At 50.1% G+C, this 15102-nt stretch overlaps 1 protein-coding gene across 4 annotated transcripts in view; it reads right to left on the reverse strand.

Moving 5' to 3' along the window:
- Nucleotides 1–366: 366 nt before the first annotated feature.
- Nucleotides 367–15102, reverse strand: part of LOC114900534 (tyrosine-protein kinase ZAP-70) — a 31875-nt gene continuing 17139 nt past the window's right edge. For all 4 annotated transcript variants that reach the window (XM_029231708.1, XM_029231709.1, XM_029231711.1 and 1 more), the window contains 10 exons: nucleotides 8856–8994; nucleotides 8675–8756; nucleotides 8550–8596; nucleotides 8261–8312; nucleotides 7002–7194; nucleotides 6270–6476; nucleotides 4272–4464; nucleotides 4040–4180; nucleotides 3826–3938; nucleotides 367–2450 (listed from right to left, as the gene is read on the reverse strand). In XM_029231708.1, coding sequence (XP_029087541.1) covers nucleotides 2342–2450; nucleotides 3826–3938; nucleotides 4040–4180; nucleotides 4272–4464; nucleotides 6270–6476; nucleotides 7002–7194; nucleotides 8261–8312; nucleotides 8550–8596; nucleotides 8675–8756; nucleotides 8856–8994 — 1276 coding nt within the window. In that variant the 3' untranslated portion in view covers nucleotides 367–2341. The remainder of the gene's footprint in view (nucleotides 2451–3825; nucleotides 3939–4039; nucleotides 4181–4271; nucleotides 4465–6269; nucleotides 6477–7001; nucleotides 7195–8260; nucleotides 8313–8549; nucleotides 8597–8674; nucleotides 8757–8855; nucleotides 8995–15102) is intronic.

The raw sequence follows: 15102 nt of genomic DNA on the forward strand, positions 1-15102 counted from the left end.
ACCCTTCAAGCGGTTCTGGGGGGAACGGATTGCAGGGGACGGGACTAGGGGCCTGTGAGACCAGGGAGGAGCCTGGGGTCCTGCTCCAGGAAGAAGAAGATGAGCAAAGCGGGGCCGGAGGCGAGAGCCGGGTTTGAGCAGCTGAGCGGTCTTGGCTTGGGGAACACCGCCACCTGGTGGTATATACGTGGAACTACACCCTCTTTCATTGGTTCGTTCAACAGTCATTTATTGCGAGCACATAGCGTTCTCAATGTATTTGACCCCCAGAACGGATCACTTTTAACACCTCCTCCCCATAAAATAATGTTATCTTCAGCAATAATCATAATACGAAACAAATAATAATGATGACCACAAAAGAAATGCAGACAACGAAAATGTATTTCCCTTCTGACACAATACTTTATGTAACAACGTAAATAATTATCCAGTAACTAACACGTGGATTTAATAAAACTGAAATATCTGCAAACAGTACAATTTCAGAAGCCACGAAATTGTACCATTGATGTAATTTTCTTTATTTGTTCATTAGTTTTAAAACAATTAGTTAAAAAACAATTTTTGCATTTTAATAGTGCTATTCAAAGTCAGTAATACAGTTAGCTTATGAACTAATATGTGCATTTACCAACTAAAAATATATCGCATGGCTTGCAAACTTCACTGTTTTACATTTTAAACACAAAACCTTCAAGCGGCTGCAGAGAATGACAAAATGGAAGGAACTGAGTTTGTGTCTTAATCTTTACAATCGTTGTGCTCTGCTCATCTGTTTCGAATCTAAATGCAGGAAGATACCGTCTGGCAGGGATTGGAGACCCTCAAACAATTGCAAACCATTACAGATTTAGTCTCCAAACAAACACAGAGCTGAGAGTCTTCGTGTGTCTGGAGTTGACTCTATAACTGGGGGCTCTCTGAGCTACTTTCCAGGTAGAATACAAAGTTCATTAAAGGATACGCTAACATGAAGCTTACTCATGAATTATTAAAACTCCGTGAGCGGTAAAATCAGAGCAAGGTCCGTACCTAAGTTAATAACCCCAATGTCAATTTCCTGGTTTCGACAACACACTCACATCACCAAGGTGCTGGGGTCTCCTCTCGGGCGTCACCAGCCTGGGCCTCAAGCCCCAGTCCCCACACCCCACCCCACAGTGCCACAAAACAGCCCCAGGCTTTCTAGAGCTCCACAAACAAAAAGAAAGAAAATCTACCTTCTCAGAAGCCGCAGAAAATCTCCTTGCCTCTCCCTGGCGCTGAGTGGGTTGCATGGCCGCCCTGGAGCCCGTGGCTCTTCGGGGCCAGGCCAAGAGGAGGAGGTATTGCAGGGCATGGGGGCCAACTGCAGCCGAGCAAGTCCGGAAAAGAAATGCAGGGGCCTGGCTCCACTTCACCCGACCTTCACCGGGTTCTGTGCTCCAACACCCCAGTTCATGTGGGGACACTGAAGCAGCACTTGGAGCCGGGTCTTCTCCTGAGCGGGACTGAGCCGGCCCTCGGGGCATCAGGTAATAAGGATTCCCAGCTGTGACTGTCCGGGCCCAGGGAGGAAGGGGAGGCAGCTGAGAAGGGGCCGAATGATAGAATCACCTGAAGAGATGTTAAAATGCACGGGCTGGGGCGGGATCCGCGTGTGTTAAACTCTCTCCAGGTGATGATAACACGCCGCGAACACGGGCAGCACCTGTCTCACGCCGTCCATGAGGCTCGGGGAGCTGAGTGGCCAGCAGGCACGCGGCCCCTAAGTCCCCACGCTCACCTGCTGCAGCCCCTCACGCTGGTAAAGATGTCCCCGGGGCACAAGGGCCCCCAGCCCCCAGGCCCACACGAGAAAAGCTGTATCAAATATTGGAATGCCCGTTCGTTGCACCATCAGGCACTTCTCATGGACCCCTTCCGATGACCCAGCCCCTTTCCTGGTCCCCCCGCCCTCACCCCAGAAAGATGAGGGATCTCAGACAAGAGAGAAGCTGCGTTTATTCCAATGATTGGGGTCTTGCCACCTGAGAACTCCGGGAGTCCGCCCTTCTGGGCCCAGAGGAAGGAGGGTCCTTGCTGTAAGCAACGCCCCCTCAGCTCAGGGCCTCCCAGTAGATTCCAGCCCAGGACCACCTTGCCTGGGTCTCGGCCTCCTACCCCAGCCAGAGGGGCCAGGTGACCAGGCAGGGAATACTAGACCAGTGTGGGCCGGAGGCCTGAGCTGTCCCCCTTCTCACAGCCCAGCTGGTGTGGTGGAGAGAAACTGAGCTGGGCTCAGCCAGACTGGAGGTCCTGGGAGGGAGCTGAGGACACAGGAGGAAAAGCTGGGGCGTAGGGGCCGGCAGGCAGGAGCTCAGACACACGCAGCCTCGGCCGCAGGGTCCGCGGCCTTGCTTGCCAAGCTGTAGTAGTAGGTGCGCATGCGCTGCTCCACGGTCAGGAAGTCTGGACGGTCCTCCCACCTGTGAGGGGTCGGGGAGATCCAGACTGCTGACCACACCCCCAGAACCCAACTTCAGCTGGTGGGTGGACATGCACGGGGCTCAGGAAGCAGTGAGCCTGGGGTGGGGGGCGGGTATTGGGTAATGGAGGCGTCTTCTGGGTGTGAGAGGACCGCAGTTCCGGGGTTGCCGTATCGCCTAGTTGAAGAGCTGACATCCAGGATGCAGGGGAACCATATACTGAGTGTTGACTGGCGAAGACTTAGGGAAGGGAGCTCCCTGAGTGTAGGGGTGACAACTGTTGACCACGGGGAGCTAGGATGTTGAATGTTGATGTACTGAGCGTGTGTATTTGGCCAGGGTATTTGGGTGCTGGGTATGGGCTCACACGGATGCAAGTATGCTGCCCGCAAAGGAGAGGAACATTGGCGTGTGGAGGATGGGTTCAGCTAGTGGAGAGTCAGGGTATTAATGGTATGCGTGTGGAATATCCATGTATTGCGTTGGGGTGTTAGATGCTAGCCTCTTTGGGTACTGGGGTGTTGGTGTACTGTTTCTTGATAGAGGCTGAGTTAATACTTGGTGGAGAAGGGATGGGCTGATCATTTCTTATTCAGTTATCATAAGTAGGGTGTGTATTTATTGGAGTGCTTGGGTGTTTGGGTATCAGTGTGGAAGGTGTTGGCTGGTGGAATAATGGATGCTGGGGCAGGAAATGTATCAAATATTGGAATGCCCGTGCATTGCAGGATTAGTGTAGGGTAATAGCTTGTTTGGGTGCATGTTGCCTGTTGTGTGATGGGAAGGGGAGGTATTGATGGTGTTAGGAGTTGGCGTGTTCAAGCACCGGGCTTCGAGCAGACAGAGGTGGGAGGGCACTGAGTATCTGGGTGCTTTGGTGTTGGCCTGAATGGGTAATTAGGTGTTGAATGTTGGCTGATGGGAAACAGGAATTATATAATGGAGTATCATCCCATGCCCTGAGTATTGGTATCATAGTTTGGGTAACAGTACTGACTTGTCTGAGTGTTGCAGGATCGTTTGAGTATTGGTATCATAGTTTGGGTAACAGTACGTTGACTTGTCTGAGTGTTGCAGGATCGTTTGAGTATTGGCTGGTGGGAGACTGAGGTTTTAGATGCTGGAGCAGTGGGTGTCCGCAGGTAGGGTGCTGGGGTGCTGGACCAGTGGAGCATTGTAGGGTCAGTCTGTTGGAGAGCTGAGCATAGATGCAGGGGGAATAAAGGTACCGAGGGTTGGAAAGGCCATGAACTGGGTGAGTCTCTGGGTGGGATGAGTTAGTCGGACTATTGGGCACCACGACCTCCTGCCCCAGGCCTGGGTGTCAGTTCAGCCAGATACCCAGCCAGGTACCCTCCTGCCCGCTGGCACTCACTTGTAGGTCCAGCAGTCGCTCATGAGCTTGTACATTTCGGGCGGACACTCTGGGGGGCACTCCATCCGCTTGCCCTGCTCGATGAAGGCCATGACCTCGGGGCCCTTCATCTTCTGCTCAAGCCAGAGCCAAGTACGCATGTGAGTAACCAGGGCCCCTCCCCCCCGGCCCCTCTCCCCACCCAGCTGTCCGCCCGCCTCTGCCCCACACCTGCCTTGTAGGGCTTCTGGCCATAGGAGAAGGCTTCCCACATGGTGACCCCGTAGCCCCAGACGTCACTGCGGCTGGAGAACTTGCGGAAGTTGATGCACTCAGGCGCGTACCACTTGAGCGGCCACTTCCCCGCCGAGCGAGCCTGGAGGGTGGGAGATGCTGCCGGGACAGGCCTCGGGGACCCTCCACACCACCGCCTCCTCCACCTGGGCACCCCAGGGCCGGGGGCTCACGGTGTAGTAGCTGTCATCAGCACCCAGTGCCTTGGAGAGACCAAAGTCGCTGATCTTGGCGTAGTGCCGGTTGACCAGAAGGACGTTGCGGGCCGCCAGGTCACGGTGCACAAAGTTCTTCTCCTCCAGGTACTTCATGCCCATGGACACCTGGTGCAGCAGCTCCGCCACATTGCTGATGGGGATCTCCTCCCTGGGGTGCAGGGGAAGGCAGGGGCAAAGCCCACTTCTCTGACCCAGCTGAGCCTCTGTTCAACAGGTGCTTATTGGGCACCTGCTGTGTGCCAGGCATGGGGCGGGGGGACACGGCATGAGCACAACAGGCACAAACCTCTACCCTCATCCAGGCTCGAGGCCTTAAATTTCATCCACATACTGGGATTCCCAGACTTCACACATTTACCTGCGTCCTCTGTGTGCCCTCAGGGGTCTCACAGGCATCTCAAAGATAATAAAGACAAAGCCAAGTTCCTGACTGTACAAACACACGCGTGCGCGCACACACACACACTCCTCTCTCTCCATCTTTTCATTTACTCAGAAGCACTGGCCTTGCCCTCAGCTCCTTTTCCTCACACCCAATACCCAATCCATCAGCAAACCCTGGCAGCCCTGACTTCAAAATCCCTCCAGAATCCCCCTACTTCTCTCCACGTCTGCTTCTGCCACCCTGACCCAGCTGTCATCACGGCCAGCCTGGACCAGAACAGCCACCTCTGCCCTCACCCGGCACGGTCTGTCCTTCCCACACTGGAGTCAGGTCCTGCCCCTCCTCGGCTCACGGCGTCCAGGGCTCCTACCTCACTCAGGATAAATGTCCAAGTCCTCCCCACGGCTCACGAGGCCCTGCACCATCTGCCCCATCACCTCCCTGCCCACGTCAGCTCCCCACCCCCCTGCACTCACTCTGCTTCAGCCTCGGGGCCCTACTCACAGTTCCTCTACCACACCAGGCACCTCAGGACCTTTGCACCGGCTGTGCCCTCTGTCTGGACCACTCTTCCCCCAGAGCTGCACTTGGCTGCCTCACCTTCTCACTTCTCACCTCCTACCCTGACACTCCCAACCCCCCTTTCCATAGTACTTACCTTCCAACATACTCTATACTTTACGGTACTATAATGATTATTTAAAGCCTCTCTTTCCCAACCAAAATACAAGGCAGAGAACTTTGTCTCTTTGTTCGCTGATAATCCCAAGTGCTGGTAATGGTCCCTGTCACAGAGAAGTTGCCCAATGAACACCCATGGGATAACTGAGTACATGAACTGGGACCCGTGAAGGCACGCACTCCAGCAAGAGCTCGGGTTCAAGATCATGTGCCTCGTGTCGTGAGGGTAAGAGTTTGAGGCACGAGGGAACACAAACGAAACCAATTTCTTTGGGTTAGAGATGGGCCAATTTTTTCTCTACAGGGCCTGAGAGTAAATACTTCAGCCTTTGCTGGACACATATGGTCTCTGCCACATAGTCCTCTTTGTTTTTTCCATAGACCTTTAAAAATGTGAAAGCAGGCTGTACAAAACAAGCCTGGCTGCAGTTTCCCAACCCTGCTTCAGGTCGAAGACCATCAACCGTCGGCAACTTCCCGTGCGTCATGAACTGGCCGAGAGAACAGAGGTGGCAGTTGTGACAGAGCTGATACTTACAAAGCTCCTATAAGCAACGCCAGGCACCGTTCTGAGCACTTTCTATGGATATACATCAACTCATTTGACCCTCACAAGAGCCCCTGGACGTAAATACTGTGCATCGCCGTGGTACAAATGAGGAGACTGAGGCACAGATGAATTAAGAAACCCACCTGGGGTCATACCAGTTAGTGGCAGAGCCGAAAGTCAAACCTGGGGTCAGATCTGTCATGGGCGTGAGTGTGGGCAGCAGCTGTAAGTGTGTCTATAAACGTGGGGAAATGAGTGTGGAACACACCCGTGGGTGGACGGGATCATTCCCGCCCACGCCCCCAGCCCCAAACACCTGGCCGGCCCAGAGGCTCACTTCTTCCCAAGCAGGAACTTGTGCAGTGGCCCACCGCCCGCCATCTCCATCACCAGCATGAGGGCCTCGGCCTGGCAGACGCCGATGAGCCTCACGATGTAGGGGTTGTCCAGCTGGTGCATGATCTGCGCCTCCCGCATCATCTCATCCTTGTCCGCCTTCTCTGTGTTCTGTTTCAACACCTTGATGGCCACGTCGATCTGCTTCCTGCCGTGACGCACAGAGGGACACGTGTGAGCTGGCACGGGCTTGACCTGGCCCCCTCATCCCAACCTGACCTGCCTCTCCTCTCCCTGGACTTGTGTAGTAGATGCTGTGGTTTGCCGCCCAGTCCTCCCTGCAGCTCACAGCTCACAGCTCACAGCCAAGCCCCTCCCAGGAACTGCCCCTTGCTGAAAAGAACCGGCTCAAAGTGTCACCCTCCCCAGGGGCAGCCTGTACCAAGTGACCAGCCTATATCGAATGAACAGCCGATGGAGTGGACAAGGGGGACTCTGTTGCATCTGCAGCTCAGCCCAACTTCTCTCTGCCCCAGACCTGCCCCTCTCACTCCCTCTCGGGTGCTGCCCTGGGCTCCCCCAGGTAACCCCGCCTAGCAGGCAATTTCCTGTCCCAGCGTCTGTTTCCCAGGCAACCTGAAGTCACATCCTGGCTCCAACCCCCACGGCCTTGGGAGGCAGCGCCCCCTCTGCCCCCCCACAGCGGTTCCCCAGCCAAGGCTGGGCAGCCTACTTGCGCATGCGGTAGACGCCCTGGCGAACGGAGCCAAAGTTGCCGCAGCCAAGTTCTATGTCAGCCATGAGGAGGTTCTCGCGCTTCAGGAAGAGCTTCTTGTTTTTGAGCTCCTCGGGGTCGCTGTAGGGGCTCTCGTACACGCTGGTGTCCATGGGCATTGATCGCGGCTTCTCTGAGGACGCTAGGCATGCTGGGCACACACACAGGCGTGTGCTCCCAAGTCAGGAGCAGGGAGAGGGATGGGGACTGAGCAGGCAGGGCAGCCTCGGTGCCCACCAGGCACGTGCGCCGCAAGGCACAGGGTGCACCGTCCAGAGCATGCACAGGCACACGGGCACACGTGTGTGTTCATGTGCATGTGTGCATTTGTGTGCACTCCTGGTCCCATCTGTGGGTGAGCTGGGAAGCCACGTCCAAGAGGACTCTAGTGTGCACTGGCTAGAGTGTGCACACACATGCGTCCTTGCATGTTCACGCATAACACCCACGTACACTCTCACCCATGTCTCGGTGTGTGATGGGGATCCAAAGGCGTGTCTGCACAAGTAACCAATATAGTGCCAGCTGAAGCATGCACACCTATGGGTGTGCATGCACTGACACGTGTGCACCCGTGTCACGCCTGCCCAGGTCTGCATATGCACCACGCAGCCATGTGTACAAGGGCTGCAGGTGAGCCTCTCTGTGCACAGGCAACCGTGTATGTTCTCTGCACACACGTGCACAGGCTTACATCCACACGTGAAACACACGAGCATCTGCGACAGTGCCTTTTAGGGACCTGGGCTCTGGAGCCTGACTCCTTGGGTTCAAACCCCAGCTCCACCACTGCCTAGCTGCGGGACATGACAGTTCCCGGCCCTCCTTTCTCTTCTGTAAAATGAGAATAATTACCATGACCGCCTCATGTGGCTTGTCGGGAGGATTCAGCAAAGCTCATACACTCAGTGAGCTTGGGGCACGACTGGCCGATAGTAGGTGCTTAACAGATGTGTGTCTGTACCCAGGCTGGCCCAGGCACAGCCAGGTCTACTCCCCTGCATGTCAGCATGCCCCCGGGAACATGCTCACAGGTGGGCATGATGCATGTGCCCACGTGGACACCTGCAGGCACAGTGCATGCACAGGGCAACCAGGCCCACCGCCCCAGGTCAGGCCTGGCACACGTCCCTCCCCTGACACACCCCAGGGCCCAGCCAGGACCCTGCTCTTGGTCTGACACGAACCCCTACACACCTCCATCTCTGCCGACTCACCTGGTTCAGGGGTGTATCCATCTGAGTTGAGCGTGTCGATCCGTCTCTGAGGCTAAAGGTCATGGGGTCAGCAAGGGTCAGCAGGGCCAGAGCTGGGGGCATCCAGCCCCTCTCATGAGACCCACATCGTCTGAGGACTCCCAGAGATGGTGCTGGGGGTACCCTCTTCTGTTCCACGGCAGCCCCACTCTCCCCCCATCTCCTGCCCGGAGCCCCGCCCTGGGAACAGGACCCATTGCCCACCCAGCTCCATCCCCAAGGCCCCAAGTCTACGGTGCTGCTGACTCACCTGGGTGAATGTGGATGGGTGGGCGGGGAGTGTGGGAGCAGCGGCCTCTGGGGGAGCAGAAGGGACAGTGAGGGGGTGGGGGCCGGGGTCTCCCGCTCACCCCTGTGCCCCGCTGCCCCGCTCACCTGAGCTGGCGCTGTTGTTGGGACAGGCCTCCTTTAGGCAGTAGATGAGCCCGTCAGCCTTCAGCTTCAGGTACTCCACCAGCTGCAGGGAGGAGCGTCAGGGCCGGGGCTCCCCTCCTCCCCAGGAGCCTGAGCACCCCGCCACAGCCTCTCCCCACAACAGGGTGTGTGGGCGGCCTACCTGCCAGAGCGTGTCAAACTTGGTCCCCTCGGGAATGCAGTATTTGCCCGCCTTGTCCTGGCTGATGAGGTAGTGGTACACAGTCTTCCCATAGATCAGAGACAGCGCATAGGTGCCCTGCTCCTTCCGGGGTCTCAGCCTGGCGGGGGATGGAGGGGGTGTCACCCCTACAACCACACGGGCCCCCTCCCCCGTGGTGCCCTCCTACTTAGGCCCCAGTTCCCACACACACGCCCTATGGGCTCTGCACCCCAGAGCCTCATGGAGAAGTGGCAGGGGCTGCGGGAGCTGAGGTCAGGCCCCACTCAACCTCCAGACCTACTGGTAACAGGCCGTGCGTGGGGCTGGCGGAGGGGGTGCCGGGGTGAGCAGAGAGGTGAATGGCCATGTTCACAGTCATCCAAGGGCAGGTATGTGGCCATCCACAGGGGAATACTGGGCCACCCACGGTGGACATTCAGCCCTGCAGGGCCTGATACTCAGGCACCCACAGCTGCACACTTGGCCATTCAGGGGGGAACACTTAGCCATACGCTGGGGGGCACCTGGTCCTCCATGGCTGAATACCAGGCCACCCATTGTTGGACACTTGGCCACAGGTGTGGGGCGGGGAGGCACTTGGCGATTCCTGGAGGGATATTTTTTCATCTATGGTGGACACAGAGCCACTCACGGGGGACACACAGACTTAAGACCATTCTCTTGGGGAGACAAAGCTGTTTCTATACATAGAACGATACAGGCAAGTGCAAGTCCATGGCTAGATCACAGGGCACCTTCGTACACATCAGGACAAGTCACCTTGCCATCACAAGAGACCCACCAGTTATCATAACAGATGACCTTTAACAGAATGAAACCCTTGATTGTCCTCTTCTGGAAATTTGCCAAAACAAATAAATCTTCCATGTCTATTGATCAGAATTAAGCCCCTAAAAGATGGTGCCTTCATGCAGTAAGAACCTGTCCAACCACACACACACATGCACACACACACACACACACACACGGACCAATTTAGGGCCACCTGCACCCTCCCATCCTATTGTAAAACTAGTCAGCATCTCCAACAAAATAGTTTTGTCTTGAGTTCCCAGCACAAGTTTCTATTCCAGGGTTAAGTGTAGATTTCTAATGGACGAGAGAGGGGCAGCTGTTTCTGGAGGTGGTCTCAGGCTCTGTGGACACTGTAGACAACAGACCAATAATCTAGGGGATTGAACTAAGTTACACAAGAGCTGGCTGGGAGCGCACAGCAGGAAGTAGCCATGGGATGACCCACAGGTGGGCACCATCAGAGTGTAAACTCTCAGGGCTTGGGCCTTGCCCATGGATATTAACTCACTGGACAAATATTTACTAAGTGTTGACCACATGCCAGGCCTTATTCTAAAGGCAGGAGTACAGTGGTGAACAAGACAGACACGAGCCCACCTTGCAACCCTTCCTTAGGCCAAAGAGACAGAGAAATGTCCCTTAAATCTCCATGGCAAAACATGAGTGAGGGATGGAGGGGTGGCTGTGAATATCCCATCCATTGCCGGACAGCAAGTTCCCCAAAGAACAATGCAGTGAAGGCTGACATAGTGACCAGGGCAGCCTACCTGGACACGTGGAGAGATAGGAAACAGGGTGGGGAGCAATGGGGGAGCACCAAAGGCAAGGAAGAGAATCCCACAACAAACTAAGAAATGCAAATGTCCCACAGAAAGGAAGGATCTTCCATAACTAGACTGGTGGGCTGGTCTGGAGGTGATTGTCTCTAACTACTAGTTCTCTTCTTTTGAGAAGTGAAAATACTTCATAAGGTCAAAACCTTAAGTTTTGAACTGACAACAAAAACTCAATGCCCAGAGGGCAGAGAGCAGAAGCAAGAAGAACTACAATTCTGCGGCCTGTGGAAAGAAAACCACATTCACAGAAAGATAGGAAAAATGAAAAGGCAGAGGACTTTGTACCAGATGAAGGAACAAGATAAAACCCCAAAAAACAACTAAATGAAGTGGAGACAGGCAACCTTCCAGAAAAAGAATTCAGAATAATGATAGTGAAGATGATCCAGAACCTCAAAAAAAGAATGGAGGCAAAGATCGCGAAGATGCAATAAATGTTTAACAAAGATCTAGAAGAATTAAAGAACAAAAAAACAGATGAACAATACAATAACTGAAATGAAAAATACACTAGAAGAAATCAATAGCAGAATAACTGAGACAGAAGAATGGATAAGTGACCTGGAAGACAGAATGGTGGAATTCACTGCCACAAAACAGAATAAAGAAAAAAGAATGAAAAGAAATAAAGATAGCCTAAGAGACCTCTGGGACAACATTAAATGCAACAAATTCGCATTATAGGGGTCCCAGAAGGAGAAGAGAGAGGGAAAGGACCCGAGAAAATATTTGAAGAGATTATAGTCGAAAACTTCCCTAACGTGGGAAAAGAAATAGCCACCTAAGTCCAGGAAGCACAGAGTCCCAGGCAGGATAAACCCAAGGAGAAACATGCCGAGACAGATAGCAATCAAACTGACAAAAATTAAAGACAAAGAAAAATTATTGAAAGCAGCAAGGGAAAAATGACAAATAACATACAAGGGAACTCCCATAAGGTTAACAGCTGATTTCTCAGCAGAAACTCTACAAGCCAGAAGGGAGTGGCATGATATATTTAAAGTGATGAAAGGCAGGAACCTACAACCAAGATTACTCTACCCAGCAAGGATCTCATTCAGATTCGACAGAGAAATCAAAAGCTTTACAGGCAAGCAAAAACTAAGAGAATTCAGCACCACCAAATCAGCTCCACAACAAATGCTAAAGAAACTTCTCTAAGTGGGAAACACAAGAGAAGAAAAGGACCTACAAAAACAAACCCATAACAATAAAGAAAATGGTAACAGGAACATACATATCAATAATTACCTTAAAGGTGAATGGATTAAATGCTTCAACCAAAAGACACAGGCTCACTGAATGGATACAAAAGACAAGACCCATATATATGCTGTCTACAAGTGACCCACTTCAGACCCAGGAACACATACAGACTGAAAGTGAGGTGATGGAAAAAGATATTCCATGCAAATGGAAATCAAAAGAAAGCTGGAGTGCCAATACTCATATCAGATAAAATAACCTTTAAAATAAAGAATGTTATAAGAGACAAGGAAAGACACTACATAATGATCAAGGCATCAATCCAAGAAGAAGATATAACAATCATAAATACATACGCACCCAACATAGGAGCACCTCAATACATAAGGCAATTGCTAACAGCTATAAAAGAGGAAATCAACAGTAACATAATAATAGTGGGGGACTTTAACACCTCACTTACACCAATGGACAGATCATCCAGACAGAAAATTAATAAGGAAACACAAGCTTTAAATGACACAATAGACCAGATGGATTTAATTGATATTTATAGGACATTCCATCCAAAAACAGCAGATTACACTTTCTTCCTAAGTGCACATGGAACATTCTCCAGGATAGATCACATCTTGGGTCACAAACCAAGCCTCAGTAAATTTAAGAAAATTGAAATCACATCAAGCATCTTTCCTGACCACAACACTATGAGATTAGAAATCAATTACAGGGGAAAAAACGGAAAAAATACAAACACATAGAGGCTAAACAATATGTTACTAAATAACCAGAGATAACTGAAGAAATCAAAGAGGAAATAAAAAAATACCTAGAGACAAATGACAATGAAAACACAATGATCCAACACCTATGGGATGCAGCAAAAGCAATTCTAAGAGGGAAGTTTATAGCAATACAAGCCTACCTCAAGAAACAAGAACAATCTCAAATAAACAATCTAACCTTACACCTAAAGGAACTAGAGAAAGAAGAACAAACAAAACCCAAAGTTAGCAGAAGGAAAGAAATCATAAAGATCAGAGCTGAAATAAGTGAAATAGAAACAAAGAAAACAATAGTAAAGATCAATAAAACTAAAAGCTGGTTCTTTGAGAAGATAAACAAAATTGATAAACCTTTAGCCAGACTCATCAAGAAAAAGAGGGAGGGCCTCCCTGGTGGCGCAGTGGTTGAGTCCGCCTGCCGATGTGGGGGACACGGGTTCGTGCCCCAGTCCGGGAGGATCCCACATGCCGGGGAGCGGCTGGACCCATGGGCCATGGCCACTGGGCCTGCGTGTTCGGGGCCTGTGCTCCACAAAGGGAGAGGCTGCAGCAGTGGGAGGCCCATGTACCGCAAAAAAAAAAAGAAAAAAGAAAAAGAGGGAGAGGACTCAAATCAATAAAATTAGAAATGAAAAAGGAGAAGTTACAACAGACACTGCAGAAATACAAAGCATCCTAAGAGACTACTACAAGCAACTCTATGCCAATAAAATGGACAACCTGGAAGAAATGGACAAATTCTTAGAAAGGTATAACCTTCCAAGACTGAAGCAGGAAGAAATAGAAAATATGAACAGACCAATCAAGTAATGAAATTCAAACTGTGATTAAAAATCTTCCAACAAACAAAAGTCCAGGACCAGATGGCTTCACAGGTGAACTCTATCAAACATTTACAGAAGAGCTAACACAAATCCTTCTCAAACTCTTCCAAAAACTGCAGAGGAAGGAACACTCCCAGACTCATTCTATGAGGCCACCATCACCGTGATACCAAAACCAGACAAAGATAGTACAAAAAAAGAAAATTAAAGACCAATATCACTGATGAATACAGATACAAAAATCCTGAACAAAATAGTAGCAAACAGAATGCAAAAACACATTAAAAGAATCATATACCATGATCAAGTGGGATTTATCCCAGGGATGCAAGGATTCTTCAATATATGCAAATCAATCAATGTGATAGACCATATTAACCAACTGAAGAATAAAAACCATATGATCATCTCAATAGATGCAGAAAAAGCTTTTGACAAAATTCAACTCCCATTTATGATAAAAACTCTCCAGAAAGTGGGCACAGAGGGAACCTACCTCAACATAATGAAGGCCATATACGACAAACCCACAGCAAACATCATTCTCAATGGTGAAAAACTGAAAGCATTTCCTCTAAGATCAGGAACAAGGCAAGGATGTCCACTCTCACCGCTATTATTCAACATAGTTTTGGAAGTCCTAGCCACAGTAATCAGAGAAGAAAAAGAAATAAAAGGAATACAAATTGGAAAAGAAGAAGTAAAACTGTCACTGTTTGCAGATGACATGATACTATACATAGAGAATCCTAAAGGTGCCACCAGCAAACTACTAGAGCTAAACAATGAATTTGCTAAGGTTGCAGGATACAAAATTAATGCACAGAAATCACTTGCATTCCTATACACTAACGACGAAAGATCAGAAAGAGAAATTAAGGAAACAATCGCATTCATCATTGCAACAAAAAGAATAAAATACCTAGGAATAAACCTACCTAAGGAGGTTAAAGACCTGTACTCAGAAAACTATAAGACACTGATGAAAGAAATCAAACATGACACAAACAGATGGAGAGATATACCATGTTCTTGGATTGGAAGAATCAATATTGTGAAAATGACTATACTACCCAAAGCAATCTACAGATTCAATGCAATCCCTATCAAATTCCCAGTGGCATTTTTTACAGAACTAGAATAAAAAATATTAAAATTTGTATGGAGACACAAAAGACCCCGAATAGCCAAAGCAGCCTTGAGGGGAAAAAAGTGGAGCTGGAGGAATCAGACTCCCTGACTTCCGACTATATTACAAAGCTACAGTAATCAAGACAATATGGTACTGGCACAAAACTGGAAATATAGATCAATGGAACAGGATAGAAAGCCCAGAGATAAACCCACGCACCTATGGTCAACTAGTCTATGACAAAGGAGGCAAGGATATACAATGGCAAAAAGACAGTCTCTTCAATAAGTGGTGCTGGGAAAACTGGACAGCTACATGGAAAAGAATGAAATTAGAACACTCCCTAACACCATACACAAAAATAAACTCAAAATGGATTGGAGACCCAAATGTAAGACTGGACACTATAAAACTCTTAGAGGAAAACATAGGAAGAACACTCTTTGACATAAATCACAGCAAGATTTTTTTTGATCCACCTCCTAGAGTAATAGAAATAAAAACAAAAATAAACAAATGGGACCTAATGAAGCTTAAAAGCTTTTTCAAATCAAAGGAAACTACAAACAAGATGAAAAGACAACCCTCAGAATGGGAGAAAATATTTGCAAACGAATCAATAGCAAA

Source organism: Monodon monoceros, unplaced genomic scaffold (genome assembly GCF_005190385.1).
Source record: "Monodon monoceros isolate NGI ecotype Baffin Bay Population unplaced genomic scaffold, NGI_Narwhal_1 Super_Scaffold_19, whole genome shotgun sequence".
Lineage (NCBI taxonomy): Eukaryota > Metazoa > Chordata > Mammalia > Artiodactyla > Monodontidae > Monodon > Monodon monoceros.